Raw genomic sequence first — 17,681 nt, forward strand, 5'->3', positions numbered from 1 at the left:
CACTAACACTGACTTTTAACTGCCCCTCTGAAGTGGCCTAGCAAGACACTCCATTGTATCAAACCATTAGCAGAAGACAACCCATCACCGTGTCAGGGGTGAGCAATAAATGGCAAAACGCCCGCATCCCGGGAAATCTTTTTTAAAGTTGTACTTCAAGCTGTTTTCCCAAAGTTCCCCATCGCTAAACACCATTTTCTGATTTGAAAGTGCACTGGTAGCCAGTGTTCCTGCTAATTTTTTGGGGGTGCCCGGCCCTTTTAAAGTGCTGCACGGCCCATTAAAAATTAGCGCACATGCGTATTTTTTTTTCCATTTAAAAGCCAGCGAGTGGCCTGTACAGGACCTCCAGGAGTGGTCTGGATATTGTGGCCGTATTTAATTCGTAGTTTTCTACTCATTCTGCTCTGCTTTGCTGTCCAATTTTGTGTGTGTGTGAAGATGCCTGTGCATGGATTTTTTTTTAAACACTTGGTGTCCATTGCGCACCAGCCACCACACGGGCTTGACAGAGCTAGGCCTTTATCCAGTGGCAAGGGTTAACCAGGACGACTGGAGACCTGCTCTGCTGCACGGACTGAGTGCGCGCACATCGCAGTGTGGGCTGGCTCTTCTGGGCACCGTGCCCTCATTCGCTGCCACGATCTCTCGCCGCTCCTCCGCCAAAAGACATTTACTGCACCTCCGCCGTGATCTCTCACTGCACCTCTCAACTGGTCAGATGGCTGTACATCATAAGCAATTTTTGTAACCCTTCTTATCATTTGGAAATAGTGTGAACATCTGAAAAGTGGTGTCATAGCCAACACAGAAGAACGAGCAGCAGATCCCTTGGATCCTGACACAAGCTTATATTGTCCTAAGCTTCTTGCGCCTGAGTACCACATAATGGCCGCAGCTTTCAGCTTCTGAGCATGCCAAGTCATGGTGGTTGTTTTCCCCTTGTTTAATGGGTAAAGAATCCCAGTCAATGCCTGAGGTCTTTAGTTGACCTTTGTAGCTGCCAAGTTGAATGTGGTTGGATGTTGACCAGTATTATGCTGGGAAAAGAGGGGGAGTGTTTTTCTTGAGGCAAGTGGTTTAAGAGCTGATTCATTTGGCTGTCAGAGGTTCTGGCCTTTAATTGGGGGCATTCCCTGCGTTGGAGCCAATTGCTTTCTGCTCCATTGATGGGAAAAATGCATTCTTTGGGAATCCAAGACTTGTACGTCCCAGCTGTAGTCCAATGACTGCTGCAGTGGGCTGAGCTGTCTATTTGTTACCAGGTTGCTTGATTGATGGAAACCCTTTTTGTTCAGAGTAGGGTGAGAAATAATGCAACCTATTGGTCAGTACACAGCATCGGAACGACGGAACCTCTGACAGTGCAGCGCGGGAGTGTCAGCCTGGCTTTTGTGATGAAGTCTCGGATGGGGCTGGAGTCGACAGCCTTTGGACTCTGGTGAGAGTGCCAACCACCTGAGCCAAGCTGGCACCAAATCTAGAAAATACATTATTTGGATCGTCTCCATATTCTCTCCCTCTTTGAAGAGGAGGAGCAGGGGAGTTCTCCCTGGTGTACTGAGGCCAATATTTATCCCTCAACCAACATCACTAAAACAGATTATCTGGTCATGATTGTATTGCTGTTTGTGGGAGCTTGCTGTGCGCAAATTGTCTTCCACTTTTCCTACATTGCAACAGTGACTACAATTCACAAAATCCTTCATTGGCTATGAAGGGCTTTGGGACATCCGGTGGTCACGAAAGGTATTGTTTAAGTGCAATTCTTTTTTTTCTGATGGTGACAGCTCAGAAGCAGGAGCCTTGCTATTTGAGTGTGCCTTTCATTAGACTGAAGGCAAAGAGCAAAATCAGCAATACCTGACTTCTCTCACACACACTGACTGCTCTGTGTATTTGCAGCACTTCCACTTATAGCAGCATTTGTCATTTTTCCATTTTATAGAAATCCTTGCCAATTAATTTTCCCCTTCCCCAGTCCACAGATCGAGAGGGGTTGTATCCCCCCCCCCCCCCCTCCATCCCTCATCGTCTCAGCTCAAATTAACAGACTCAATCCAGGACCTTTAGTCCTGTTTGCTACGTATGACCAGTGGATATATTCTCTAGCGAATTGAGTGGAAATGACCAGAACATGCTTCCTCGAACCATTTGGAAACACTGCATCTTCTAATCACACTTCCCTAATGGAGTGTCACAGACTTCTTCTGCCATAGAACATGAGACTGAGATCTGCAAGGCCATCAGACTTTGGTCTGCTGCTGTGACCAGCATCTTGGATTCTGTGTATTTTTCTGTTAATGTCGCAGTACGTTAGTCTAACAAACAACAGGGTGCATTTCCAAAGTAAGTAATTGGTTGTGAAGTGTTTTGTGATGTTCTAAGGACGTGCAAGGTGCTGTATAAATGCCTCTGATTGCCGTCCATGGATGGGAACTGCAGCTAGGATAAACCTGGCCTTGATGCCTCTTCATGAGGCCGCTTGCTGTCTCCATCATCATCATCATCATCATCATCATCATCATCATAGGCAGTCCCTCGGAATCGACGAAGACTTGCTTCCATTCATGAAGTGCGTTCTCAGGTGGCTGTACAGTCCAATACGAGAGCCACAGACTCTCGGGTGGGACAGATGGTCATTGAGGGAAGGGGTGGGTGGGACTGGTTTGCCGCACGCTCTTTCCGCTGCCTGCGCTTGGTTTCTGCATGCTCTCAGCGTTGACTCGAGGTGTTCAGCGTCCTCTCGGATGCACTTCCTCCACTTGGGGCTGTCTTGGGCCAGGGATTCCCAGGTGTCGGTGGGGATGTTGCACTTTATCAGGGAGGCTTTGAGAGTGTCCTTGAAACATTTCCTCTGCCCACCTGGGGCTCACTTGCCGTGTAGGAGTTCAGAGTAAAGCACTTGCTTTGGGAGTCTCGTGTCTGGCATGCGGACGATGTGGTCTGCCCAGCGGAGCTGATCGAGTGCGGTCAGTGCTTCAATGCTGGGGATGTTAGCCTGAATGAGGACGCTGATGTTGGTGCGCCTCTCCTCCCAGGGGATTTGTAGGATCTTGCGGAGACGTCGGTGATCTTTCTCCAGCGACTTGAGGTGTCTACTGTACATGGTCCACGTCTCTGAGCCCTACAGGAGGGCAGGTATTACTACAGCCCTGTAGACCATGAGCTTGGTGGCAGTTTTGAGGGCCTGGTCTTCAAACACACTTTTCCTCAGGCGGCCGAAGGCTGCATTGGAGACGGTGTTGGATCTCGTCGTTGACGCCTGCTTTTGTTGATAGAGGCTCCCAAGATATGGGAAGTGGTCCACGGCCGTGCCGTGGTTCTTGATGACTGGGGGTCAGTGCTGTGCAGTGAGGACAGGCTAATGGAGGACCTTTGTCTTATGGATGTTTAGTATAAGGCCTCAGTAAATAGGGCGACTATGTCCTGGAGTGCAGCCTCGATGTGCGCAGACACAGCCATCGTCCGCGTACTGTAGCTTGATGACGGGTTGGGGTGGTCTTGGACCTGGCCTGGAGACACCGCAGGTTGAACAGGTTCCCGTTGGTTCGGGCATTGGACACCTGCAGGGAGGATAATCACATGGCGGGGAGGCCGGTTTGAGTTTGGAATTATGTTCTAACGAGCAGAATCAGCATCTGAGAGCAACGGTGAGTCGCACAAAAACATTACATAACATGAGAAATAGGAGCAGAGGTAGGTCATACGGCCCCTTGAGCCGTTCAATAAGATCATCGCCGATCTTTGACCTCAGCCCCACTTTCCCAACCTGGATTCCTCGAGTCAAAATCTCTCTCAGCCTTAAATTTACTCAACAACTGAGCATCCACTTTTAGGGTAGAGAATTCCAAAGATTCACAACCCTCTGAGTGAAGAAATTCCTCATCCTCTCAGTCTTAAATGGCAAACCCATATCCTGCAATGATGCCCCCTGGTTCTCGACACTCTCTAGCCAGGGCAAAACAACCTCTCGGCATCCAACCGGTCATTCCCCCTCAGTCTTCTGTTTCAGTGAGATCACCTCTCATTATTCTTGACTCCAGAGTATCGGCCCAGTCGACTCCTGGACAGCCCTCTCATCCCAGGAATCAATCTAATGAACCTTTGTTGCACCCCCTCTAAGACACCTTATATCGTTCTTCAGATAAGGATACCAAAACTGTGCACAGTGCTCCATGTTGCAGGACTGTATCCTGGGACTTCTGCCGAGTTGTAACTTGGAGAAAGGAGTGCTTGGGCAGAAGGTCCTCAGTGTGGTCCTTAAACCACTTTGAGCTGGCTCAATAAAAGCAAAATACCACGGATGCTGGAATCGGAAATAAAAGCAGAAAATGTTAGACATCTCCACATCTGTGGAGAGAGAAACAGAGTTAACGTTTCAGGTCGATGACCCTTCATCAGAACTGGAAAGTGTTCGAAATGAACAGATTCTTAAGGAGCACTGAAGGGGGGAGGGGAGGAGAGGAAAGAACAAAAGGGAAGGTCTGTGATAGAGTGGAAGGCAGGAGAGGTTAGAGACGCAAGGGATGATGGGCCGACTTGAGGCAGTAATGGCAGAAGTTAGAAAAAGGTTAGTCTAGATAGGGTGTGAATGGAGGGATAATTACCAGTTGCCATGGGAAACAAAACAAAAAAATGACAAGCTCGGGGTGGAGTGGGGGGGTGGGGGAAGCAGGGGGGATCGGCTCTCCTTGCTGCCATCTTGTGTACTGTGGGGGGGAAAGCCTCGCATCGCTAAACATGTGAATTTCTGTTTTGATTCTAGGTGAACATAGCCACCAACTTCATCATGCATGCACCGCCAGGGGAGTTCAATGAAGTATTTAATGGTAAGTGAATAAAAGTGGTCAGCCTTTTCCTGGCCTCGGTTACCTCCGAATCGTTGATTGTGATCACCAGGCCACTGTTTTCACACCTGTGTCTATATGTTCTGTGGCAATGTGAAGTATTATAATGGCTCTTCCACTGGCTTGGTGCAACCTAGAAATAGTGTTCCCATTCATGTTTACATGGTTCAATCTGCAGATACTAACAGATATTGGTGCTGCAATTTAGGATTAATCCATCAATGAGGGAGCAGTACTAAAAGCCCTCTTAAGTCTCCAGGCCAAATAAGACACAGAATTACATAGAATTACATGGCATATACGGCCATTTGGCCCAACCAGTCTCTGCTGGTAATGCTGCATTCAAGCCTCCTCCCGTACTTCCTCATCTAACTCTGATCTTGTCTAGCCACCCCTTAACTGCATCGATACTATTCGCTTCAACCGCTTCCTGTGGTAGTAAGTTCCACATTCTCACCACTCTCTGGATAAAGATGATTTTTCTGAATTCCCTATTTGATTTCTTGGTGACTATCTTGTATTGATGGCTTCTAGTTATGCTCTTCCCCACACAAGTGGAAACACTGTCTAATCTATCAATCTTAATTTTTCACCCTCTTAGCCTTCTCTTTTTAGGAGAAGAGAGACCCAACCTTTCCTGATGGATATAACCTCACATGTCTGGTTTCATCCTTGTAAATCTTTTTTTCAAAACTCTCCAGTGCGCCTCTATCCTTTTTTTATTAATATGGCAACCAGAATGAGAAACTGGTCTGAATTGCTTGGATTACCAGGGCTTGGATTGCCTATAGCCCATGGGATATGGTGTGGACCACCCTAAATGCACCAGTATATATCAACTATCAAGCGGTCCCAAGATTAATCTGTGGTCTGTGCTGAGTTAGTGTATCTGAGGCAGCAGTAATGGCCCAGACTAGGATATTGATAAATGAGCACTTCCTTTAATAAAATGACTTGCTATAAAAAAAAAATTTCAAAAATGACTGGCTCCTCATTTCTCCTATAGTGCGATTTTAAGCTGTTTTTTTTTGTCTTTTAATTAAGAGTCCGGGAGCTGCATTCGTGCTGTTAAATCACATCTCTCTCCCCCTCGCCTCAATCACAGACTAGGCCATCTATGAATCAAAGACTGATACCGCACATAAGGAGGCTATTTGGTAGATCTGTCCAATGAATCACACTACCCTGCTCTTTCCCCATACCTCTATTAAAAAAAATGTTCCTTTCAAGTATTTAATCCAATTTACTCTTGAATGTTTCTATTGAATCATCAGGCACTCCTCTCTTCTGCCAAATCTGTTCAATACTCCAGGGTCATCCTGGAATGCAAAGATAATCTCTGGCTTTTCTCCTCCAATAATGTTCCCATTAATGTTTTATATGGTTCAGTCTGCAGACACTAACAGATATTGGTGCTGCAATTTAGGACTTAATCCATCAATGAGGGAGCAGTACTAAAATCCCTCTGAGTCTCCAAGCCAATTGTCTCCTTAAACCCCTCTTCCCCTGCCCCATCCCTTCTCACCTCCAACAACGAACTCACGCACTTCTGTCACTAAGATTGAAATCCTGCGGTCAGCTGCCTCTGCACTTCTCCTGCCCTAGCCCTGACACTAATTTCTCTTCTATCTCCCTTCGTGTCCTCTTCGAGCTCATCTTGTCCATAAGACCCACCTCCTGCTCTCTGGACCCTATTCCAATAAACTGCTGACCACACAACTTCCCTTCTTGGCCTCCATGCTCGCTGATATTGTAAACTGTCCCCTCTCCTCTGGTACTGTCCCCCCTCACTTTGAAATCTGTTGTCATCGCTGCCTTTCTCAACAAAAAAAAAACTCACTTGACTCCTCTGTCTTTGTAAACGAATCTCCAACCACCCTTTCCTCTGCAGTCCTTGAATGTGTTGTCACCTCCCAAATCCGTGCCCATCCTTTCCCCAAATCTGTTTGTAGCTCCTCAATCGGGTTTCAGTCCTGCCGTTGGCACTGAAATGGCCCTAATCGAAGTCACAAATGACGTCCTCTGCGACTGTGACCATGGTACTTAATCTCTCATCATCCTTCTCGACCAGTCTGCAGCCTTTGACACCGTTGCATGCACCATCCTCTCCCAAAGATTGAGGGAGCTTGCTGGGGTGGATGTGGAGAGCCTTTCCCCCCCCCCCCCCCCCCCTCCCCCGGGCTGGAGAGTCTAGAACCAGGGGTCACAGTCTCAGGATAAGGGGTTGGCCATTTAGGACTGAGCTGAGGAGGAATTTCTTCATTCAAAGTTGTGAATCTTTGGAATTCTTGATTTTTGGACGAAGAGAATCTAGCAATTATGGGAAAGTAGAGTTGAGGTAGAAGATTAAGCCATGTATTCCTACATTACAACAGTGACTTCACTTCAAAAATACTTAATTGGCTGTAAAGCACCTTGGCACTAGATAAATGCCAGTTTTTCCTTGCTTTTATTGAATGGCGGAGCAGGCTCGAGGGGGCCGTACGGCCTATTCCTGCTCCTAATTCTTACATTCTTAGCAATGACACTCCGTTGTCCAGTTGAGTGGGATTGCCCTTGCCTGGTTCCACTCTTGTCTATCCGGTCATAGCCAAAGGCTCGTTTTATTTACTGTGACACTGTAGTACTAATGAGCTTAAATCTCGTCGGAAGTCTAGTAATTAGCTGCTCAGCTGGAGGTTTGTGCTGTCCGATGACCTTAGCCTCAGTCAAGTTGTCTTGAGGGCAATTGAATTAGCCAACCAAAGCTAATAGTGTATTGTTTCGTTACCCAAGTGGAAAAAGCTGCAGAATATAATGCATACAATATTTAATATGTACAAAACTGTAGCTGAAATTAAAAACAAATGCAGGAAATGCACAACATGTCAGTCAGCATCTATCCAAGTAGTATAACTTGGTCAGTCAGTCAGGAGTTGTGGATTCAAGCCCCACTCCAGAACTTGGTGCAGCACTGAGGGTGGTGCTGCCTTTCAGGTGAGGCATCAAACCGAGGCCCTGATCTGCCATCTCAGGCTGATGTAAAGAGCCCATGCCGCTGTTGGAGGAGAGCAGGGGGAGTTCTCGCCACTGTTCCCTTCTCGACCAATGCCACCAGAAAAAGCTTACTCATTCACCTTGCTGTTTTTGGGGTCTTGCTGTGTGCATATTGTCTGCGGTGTTTGCCTACAAAGTGACTGCACTTCAAAAGTAATCTGTTGGCTCTGAAGGCCTTTGGGAAATTTCCTGAGGATGCGACGAGACGCTAGAGTCTCATCATCGGTCCCTCGGAATCGAGGAAGACTTGCTTCCACTTCTAAAGTGAGTTGTTTGGTTGCTGAACAGTCCAATACGAGAGCCACAGACTCTGTCACAGGTGGGACAGACAGTCGTTGAGGGTAAGGGTGGGTGGGACTGGTTCGCCACACGCTCTTTCCGCATGATTTCTGCATGCTCCTAGAGTCTACTCCTGTAGACTTAACGTTGCTTATTTTGATTAATTCTAATTTTAATTATGCTTAAAAGGGCTTCTGTACAAATTTTAATACAATTAGTTTTAAAAAAAATACTGGATAATTTTTTGTAGATGTGAACTTCCTTTTACAAACGGAACTTGTGCACCACTGCATATCTGATAACCACTGCATTGTTGATTATTTTAACTTGATGTTTAATGTTACCAAGCCTCTTGTGCAGCAATCTTGCTGTGAATCTGGCAATGTTCAGTTGGCAGATCCTCTGTCTGGACACCCCATGAGTAGTTTGGGTAGCGATGATTGGAAACGTTGGATATGTTCCAATTTTTTCGGCAGTTTTACAGCAAGTTGCTACAGGCCCAGGATTCCTAAGATGGTGTCACCAGAATCCACTCCTGTTAGTTCAAATTTATTGGCAATTTAAAAAAAAATTAGTAATTTTAAATTAAACAACTTTAAATTAATGGGCACTGCCCACTACGATTTGTGAATTAATTTAGTCATCAGTAAATATTTTTGACTAACTTTAATTTTGAGTATCTTTATTTTTTCCAATTACAGGTTTAAATGATCATCTGTTATATTCTTTTTTTTAAAATGTTTTTGATTTCCAGATGTGCGTTTACTAATGAATAATGATGGTCTTCTCAAGGAAGCAACTGTTCAGTAAGTTTCCTTTAAGCTCAAGATGCTTTTTCATGTTTTTTTTCCCAAGTGACGTGTGCCTGACGAGGTGTGAGATGGTATTGGTGGTGTTGTCACTCACTGCCCTCAACATTAGGCGCATGCAGGGTACAAACCACTTTACACTGCCCCAATCTCGAGCATTCCCACTGCACCAGTGACCTTTCCATTTACCTCACCAGTGTGTCTCATTCTGCAGGTTGCATGAGCATTTGTCCGAGTGCTAATTTATGACTAAAAGAAAAACTTGCATTTCTACAGCGCCTTTCATAACCACCTGATGTCTCAAAGCGTTTTCGAGCCAGTGACCACTTTTGGAGTGTCGTCAATGTGGGAAATGCGGCAGCCAATTTGTGCACAGCAAGCTCCCAGTATTTTTATTATTATTATTCTCTGGATTTGTGGCCACTTGAAACATTTGAAAATGCTTTAGAATATTCTTGCTGAGGAGTCTTTCAAAGTCTGGGCTAGGTAAGAACTTTGTGTCAAGAGTGGCCTAAATCACTGCGTTACCTGTTGATCAAGAACAATGTTTTTAATTCAATTGCTGATTTGGAGGTCTCTAGGCGATGTGCTGGAGACACATTTCAAGTCGGATAATTGTGAAATCAGAAGATCTATACTCGGGATTCACTGTCGTAGTCATTGGTTTGATTCAATGCTGAACAGTTTAACTCTGTTGATCAGTGAACATTTGGGACTTATGACTGAGAAAATAAGATCCAATCAAACTCTTCCAACAAAAAACCTTGAAAAAAGCAATGAGCGATGCAGGGCAGGTCAGTCGACGTGAAAGAAAGGTGTCATTTCTTTCCTCTTTCAAATGCTGACTGATGCAATGTATTTCCAGCATTTTCTGACTTTATCTCAAATTCCCATTATTTACGTTTAATTTCCTATTTATGTTTAAGAACCTAGAGACCCGGGTGTGTGTGTTTGGACTGAGTTTGATCGCAGTGCAAACTATGGGAGGGGGAGGTTTTTTAAATGTTAAAACTTCCACATAAAAATACCATCATTTTTATTTTGGCATGAAATCTTTTCTTTTCAAATTTTGTACCCCCTCCCCCGGAACAGATTTGTGTTGGGGGCAGTAATGATCAAACTGTATAGAGATCTTTGAATACTGTGTCCACTTCTGGTCACTGAGACATGAGAGACACATTCAAGCATTTGAAGCAGTGCAGAGAAAAGTCATCATGTTGGCCCCTTGTGTCGGAGGTCTTAAGTTAACGATGAGAAACTTTGGCTGTCGGAGAGGTGACCCATAAAGGTGCACAAGATCGTAAACCGTATGGAAAAGGTTAATCTAGAAATTTAAATTAAACTGCAAGAGCATAGAAACATCGAAACATTTAATCATTGGAGCCCGTTCTGCCATTCATTTAGACAATGACTGATTTTTATCTTCACTCCATTTACATTTTTTTGGTACTCTTACTGGAAAAAAAAATCTTAAATCTCAATTGACCCAGCATCCACAGCGTTTTGAGGAAGTGAGTAATTTTAAGATAACTCGCTCTTGTTCTGGATTCCCCCACCAGATGCAATAGTTTCTGTAACAGTTCTACCAAATCACCATCATTTTAAAACGACAATTAGATCACCCCTCAACCTTTGAAACTCGAGTCAATAAAAGCCAAATTTATACAACATCCTCATTTAGCACTTTAAGCCCAAGTATTGTGGTGAATCTGTGTTGTACTGAGTCAGAAGAGTCTAAGGATAAGGGGTAAGCCATTTAGGACCGAGATGAGGAGAAACTTCTTCACCCAGAGAGTGGTGAACCTGTGGAATTCTCTACCACAGAAAGTTGTTGAGGCCAATTCACTAAATATATTCAAAAGGGAGTTAGATGAAGTCCTTACTACTAGGGGGGATCAAGGGGTATGGAGAGAAAGCAGGAATGGGGTACTGAAGTTGCATGTTCAGCCATGAACTCATTGAATGGCGGTGCAGGCTAGAAGGGCCGAATGGCCTACTCCTGCACCTATTTTCTATGTTTCTATGTTTCCAGAAGGTTGTGGGTTCAAGTCCCACTTTAGGGACTTGAGCGCACAAAAATCTAGGCCGACACTCCAGTGCAGCGCTGAGGAAACTCTGCCCTCTTGGAGATGCCGTCTTTCGGATGAGTTGGCGTAAAAGATCCCGTAGCATTATTTTAAAGAATAGTAGGGGAGTTATCCCCGCTGTCCTGGCCAATATTTATCCCTCAACCAACATCTCTCAAACAGATCATCTGGTCATTATCACATTGCTGTTTGTGGGACCTTGCTGTGCACAAGTTGGTTGCCACATTTCCAACATTACAAGTCATGGAATTGTAGAATGGTTACAGCACAGCAGGAGGCCACTCGGCCCGTCGAGCCCGTGCCGGCTCTCTGCAAGAGCACTTTAGCCAGTCCCACTCCTGCCCTTTCCCTGTAGCCCTGCTAATTTTATTCTTTCAGGTATTTATCCAACTCCCTTTTGAAAGCCGTGATTGAGTCTGCCTCCACCACCCTCTCAGGCAGCGCATTCCAGATCCTAACCACTCGCTGTGTAAATTTTTTTTTTCCTTATGTTGCCTTTTGGTTCTTTTGCCAATCACCACCTTAAATCTGTGTCCTCTGGTTCTCGACCCTTCCGCCAATGGGAACAGTTTCTCTCGATCTATTCTGTCCAGACCCCTCAGGATTAAACACCTCGATCAAATCTCCTCTCAACCTTCTCTGCTCTAAGGAGAACAACCCCAGCTTCTCCAGTCTATCCACGTAACTGAAGTCCCTCATCTCTGGAACCATTCTCGGAAATCTTTTCTGCACCCTCTCTAAGGCCTTCACATCCTTCCTAAAGTGCGGTGCCCAAAATTGGACACAATACTCCAGTTGAGGACAAACCAATGTTTTATACAGGTTCTTCATCATTTCCACATTTTTGTACTCTATACCTCTCCATGAAGCCCAGGATCCTTTTAAGCTTTTTTTAAACTGCTTTCTCAACCTACCTTGCCACATTCAACGATTTGTGCACATATACCCCTAGGTGTCTCTGTTCATGCACCCCTTTAGAATTGCACCCTTACATTTTGGTTGAGGAGAGGAAATATAAATGAATCATTTCACACTTTTCTGCTTTAAATTTCATCTGCCACGTGTCCGCCCATTCAAGACAGTCTGTCTTGAAGTCTTATCACTCCCCTCCTCACTGTTCACGATACTTCATCTGCAAATTTTGAAATTGTGCCCTGTACTAAGGATAAGGGGTAAGCCATTTAGGACCAAGATGAGGAGAAACTTCGTCACTCGGAGAATTATGAACCTGTGGCATTCTCTACCACAGAGAGTTGTTGAGGCCAGTTCGTTAGATATACTCAAAAGGGAGTTAGATGTGGCCCTTACGGCTAAAGTGATCAAGGGGTATGGAGAGAAAGCAGGAATGAGGTACTGAAGTTGCATGATCAGCCATGATATTGAATGGTGGTGCAGGCTCGAAGGGCTGAATGGCCTGCTCCTGCACCTATATTCTATGTTACACCCACATCCAAGTCATTTAATATATATCAAGAAAAGCAGTGGTTCTGCTAATGACCTCTGGGGGACACCATTTTCTGAAAAATTACCATTCATCACTACTGTTTCCTGTCACTTAGCCAAATTTGTATCCATGCTGCCACTGTCTCTTCTATTCAATGGGCTTCAACTTTGCTGGTAAGCCTATTATGTGTCACTTTATCAAACGCCTCTTGGAAATCCATGTACACCGCATTGCCCTCATCAACCCTCTCTTACTGCATCAAAAAACTCGATCCAAGTTGATTAAACACGATTTGCCTTTAACATCCGTGCTGGCTTTCCTTAATTAATTCATTCTTTTGCCCCTGATTATTGTTTCTAAAAGCTTCCCCACTACCGAGGTTAAACTGACTGGCCTGTAGTTGCTGGGTTTATCCTTGCAGCCTTTTTTGAACAAGGGTGTAACATTTGCAGTTATCCAGTCTGCTGGCACCACCCCAGTTTCTAAGGAGGATTGGAAGATTATGGTCCGTATTCCGCGACTTTGTCCTTCTCTTCCCTCCGTGCCCTACGATGCTTCCCATCTGGTCCTGGTGACTTATCTACTTTAAGTACAGCTAGTGACTACACTTCAAAAGTACTTCCTTGGCTGTTAGACACTTTGCAACATCCTAACGGCATGAAAGGCGGTATATAAATGCAAGTCTTTCGCTCCACTCGTTACAGTCTTGTCATCTTTTCACCACCTGATGTCACTCAACATATTCTATCAATATCAAAGCCCAGCAGTGAGCTTAAGGTTATTGAGTTTTGCAGGTTCTGGTAATGGAACATAGGATTTCTGGTTTGACATTGGACCTTGTAATTTGCTGCCAGGTATTTACTGGCCTACATTTAAGGACATGCTTATTTGTACTGCCAAAATGGCTGCCTGCTCCACCCTTTGTCTATGATTGGTCCCCTTGGAGGATAAGCCACACCCTGAAGTTTCACAGGAATGTGTAACTGGAACTGCCCATCCCCAAGGTCTCACTGACTTTGCAAATTGTAACTCGATCCACTTTGACTTCCTGAAGCGACAGACGACAGAGCTTCCCACAATACAGCAAGGACCAGCCAAAGTGCCTTACCCCAGTCCAAGTGCTGCCTCCCCTAGCCAAAATACCTTACCCCAGTGCAAGTGCATCCTTTCCCACCCCACCATTGTGTACGGATTCTTAACTGGCTTATTGGGTATGAAGTGAATAGTGACAGTGTCGTGACTTCTGGATATCATCCACTCCAACGATGTCCCTTGTACGGGGTTGTAAACGTGATCTGTCTTCCCTGAGTTCCCTCTCTTTCCCACCCCCACACGTGTCTCTTCACTCTTCGCTCTTCCTCTCGCGGTGTGAAGAGACTCTGAGCCTCAGGTCTTGCTTCTCAGCACCACGTGGATAGAATGATTCGGGTTGAGGGGCGGGGTGGGGGGGGGCTTTTCTAATGTCTGACAAAAAAAGAATGCGGTAGGGGGGAGACTTGATAGACACATGTCTGTCAAAAAAAAGTGTTGTACATTTAGTTCCCTGGTCTGGGCCATGTTGCAGCTCGAAGGGCTGTGATGCCAGGCTGAGAGTGCAGTGCAGTAGCTCGCACTCTGCCATATATAGCGCGGTCATATTTGTACCCATGCTGACTTGTTCAGTGTCAGACAGTATCCGCAGTGAAACACTATTGCAGACAATGGAACTACTTTTAAATCTAGACCGGCTTTGTGAAAGGGGCACAAGGCCTTGAAAGAACGTGCAGATTTGGAACAAGATGATGTCCTTGCTGCTTCAATATTTGCTACATACAAGGCATGTGACCTCAGAACTGATGGAAGAAAGGGTTTTAAATAAAATGTAGAAGCTGGAAATAAAACGGCACATCCACAAGTTTCGGTACAAAGAAGAGGCTTGTTGTTCCAGCATTCACTGCTTTCTATTACACTGTATTTACAGCACAGAAACAGGCCATTCAGCCCAACTGGTCAGTGTTCCAAACGAGCCCCTTCCCACATGACTTCAGCTCACCCGATCAGGATATCTTCTATTCCTTTCTCCCTTGCATTTATCTAGCTTCCCCTTAAATGCATCTATACATGCATATATTCACTCCAATACTCCCTGTGGCAGCGAGTTCCACATTCTCGCCACTCTCTGGGTAAAGAAGTTTCTCCTGAATTCCTTATTGGATTAATTTAGTGACTCTCATGTACTTATGGCTCCCCATTTTGAATTCCCCCACCTCTACGAAGATATTTAAAAACCAGCTGAGCTAGAATGCCATCAAGTGCGTCTGTTCTTTAGTGTTTGGCCCATTTATCTATTCTGCACAAATTGGTTCACACGATGGGGCGCGAAATTGACTGAAGCTTTTCCCGCCGTTGACTAGTGGGAGGGATAATATCAGTGCCAAGTACAGAATTTTGCCTCGGATATTCCCCGAGGAAAAGCAGCCATGTCCAGCTGTAGCGCATTGGGGGTGGTTACAAACCCGCCAACACTGAAACGTTGCCCCAGCCTTTCGCTCTCGGCCTTGTCGGCCTTTGCATGCACTCTGCAAACAAACCTCTAATTACCTGACCAGTGTGCCACGACCAAGGCTGCTTTTAGACCTGCCGGTCCGACAGTCTCTCCTGTATGTTACGAAGCAGGGCTTTACTTGCCTGGGATCCCAGTCCCTGACCCTGGTGCCTGTAACAGAACTGCTGAATACCCCTGAAGTAATTTTGGGACATTTTTAAATTTGCTGGGTTTTTTTTCTTTGTGGGACACTTATAGAAACAGCCACTTTTTTGTCAACTCGTATGGAGACATAAAATGAGTCTTTGTGGATTGAGAACCAAATAGTTATTAAATCAAATCATAGAATCTTACCGCACGGACCCATTTGGCTCATCGAGCCTGTGCTGCTCTTTGAAAGAGCTGTCCAATTTAGCCCCACACTCCCTGCTTATTCTGTATAACCTTGCAAATTAATCCTCTCCAAGTACATGTCCAACTGCTTTTCAAAAGTTCCTATGGAATCCAATTCCACCACCCTTTCAGGTCGTGCGTTCCTGATCTTAACCGTCTGTGATGGAAAACATTTCACCTAGTTTTCCCTCTGATTCTTTTGTCAAACGATATACTGACATTGGGTACTTTGAAACTCTGAGCAATTTTGGTTTTTCTTTCTTCGCTTTTCAGTGACCGCCTAGATTCTCTGCCTTTGAAGGGTTCGGACAATGTGCAGGCATTGAAGTTTCTGGAGAAAGCCAGTTAGTTACTGTGAATACTGTACACAGTCAGCCATGAATACAGTGAACTTGCTCAGAAAGTTGCGTGGTATTATGCTGAACAGTAAAGGGTAGTGATACACCAGGGTTAATGACAAAGATGTAGAATCATTGGTCACAGCACGGAGGACCACCATTCGGCCCATCGAGCCCGTGCCAACTCTCGGCTCGTCCCACTGCCCCGCCCATTCCCCGTAGCCCTGCAATTCTTGTTCCTTCAGATAATTATCCAATTCCCTTTTTGAAAGATAAAATTAAGTCTGCCTCCACCACACTCTCAAACCGTGCATTCCAGATCTTAATCGGTCGCTGTGTTTATTTTTGTATAAGTTTTTCTTGCGTTGCCTTTGGTTGTTCTATCAATTACCTTGCATCTGTGTCCTCTGGTTCTTGACCCTTCTGCCAATGGGAACAGTCTCCCTCTCTCTCTCTCTATCTCTCTCTCTCTCTCTCTCTCTCTCTCTCTCTCTCTCTCTCTCTCTCTCTCTCTCTCTCTCTCTCTCTCTCTCTCTCGATCCTTCGTGATATTGAACACCTCTATCAAATCTCCTTACAACCTCTCTGCTCCAAGGAGAACAACCCCAGCTTCTCCTCCGGTCTATCTACATAACCGGGTCCCTCAGCCCTGGAACCATTCTCGTAACTCTTTTCTGCACCTTCTCTAAGGCCTTCTCGTCCTTCCTAAAGTGTGCTGCCCAGAATTGGACACACTGCTCCAGCTGGGACCGAACCTGTTTTATACAGGTTCATCATAAATTTCTCAAGTGTACTCTGATAAAAGCAGAATGCAACAGTTAATGTGCATACTGCGTACACTAACCACCTTGTTTCTTCCCGCAGTGCATTTGCCCAGTACAATATGGACCAGTTCACTCCTGTGAAAATAGAAGGTTGCGAGGAACAGGTAAAGAGGAAACTTGGTAACTGTTGGGGTAAGGTGGGGGTGTGGGGAGGTATATAAAGATGTTGCAGTTGTGAATCAGAAGCTAAGGTAGTGGAGAGCCACTGTTGTCAGTGAAACTGTAACCCAGCAATCGATGGTGCCATCAGGAGAGGAGGGGAGATTATGGAGGCATCGTATCCTGTTCAGTGGGTATGGTGTGTGCCCATGCTACAGTAGTGAGGATGGCAGCAATGCATTCTTGCAACCTATACCTCCAAATTCCCCTCCCAAGTCACCACAAAAATGTTAATTCTTGTACCTCTGTGCCTAATGTTCCACAATAATTAGCAAAAAAGGCTTTGGGCAAATGTACCCTGTTTTTAAACACCACCGCATTTAAATGTAACTTTTGGTGAAAATACATAAAGGCATTGCGCACAAATTGCTTCTCTCTCGTGTCTTTCTTTCCGTCTGGGTGGGAAAGTGAGTGACCAGGTTGGGGGTCATGGGAAGAATATGACCCTCAAAGGCTCTCATTGCATCCCTTTATCATCTTGCTACCCAATCACCTTATCACCCCAACGCCAATGTTAAACCACTTGGTCGCACTGTGGTCTGGTGGTCCCAGGCAGCTGGCTCACCCGCTTTTAAATGGAAAAGTCGCACGAGTGGAAATTTGAATGGGCCGCGCATCCCATTAAAGGGGCTATACACCCCAAAAAAACATTAGAGGGAACATTGCCTACTTCTGCTTTGAACTACCTGCTGAACCCCTGTATTCTGCTGTCCCCTTGTGCTGTCATCCACCTCACCTTTAACCCTCACTTACACTCTACAGCACCTCCGCTGAGGGAGGGTGTACTTGCGGGAAGTACTTCAGTGGCAGTTCACACTATACCTGGATGCAGGAATTTTTAATGGAAAATGTTGGCAGGAAGTGATTGCAAATTTCAGATTTTTGTGTGTGTATGTGTATATATACGTTCTCCGTTGCTTAAAAGTTGTAAGAGTTAA

At 45.3% G+C, this 17,681-nt stretch overlaps 1 protein-coding gene across 1 annotated transcript in view; it reads left to right on the forward strand.

The window, feature by feature from the left end:
- capza1b (capping actin protein of muscle Z-line subunit alpha 1b) overlaps window positions 1-17,681 on the forward strand; it is a 56,046-nt gene that overhangs the window by 23,709 nt on the left and 14,656 nt on the right. The window contains exons 2-4 of the mRNA XM_070859251.1: window positions 4,769-4,832; window positions 8,920-8,971; window positions 16,625-16,688. Of these exons, the coding sequence (XP_070715352.1) occupies window positions 4,769-4,832; window positions 8,920-8,971; window positions 16,625-16,688 (180 nt within the window). The remainder of the gene's footprint in view (window positions 1-4,768; window positions 4,833-8,919; window positions 8,972-16,624; window positions 16,689-17,681) is intronic.

This window comes from Pristiophorus japonicus, chromosome 17, assembly GCF_044704955.1.
Source record: "Pristiophorus japonicus isolate sPriJap1 chromosome 17, sPriJap1.hap1, whole genome shotgun sequence".
NCBI classification, from domain to species: domain Eukaryota; kingdom Metazoa; phylum Chordata; class Chondrichthyes; family Pristiophoridae; genus Pristiophorus; species Pristiophorus japonicus.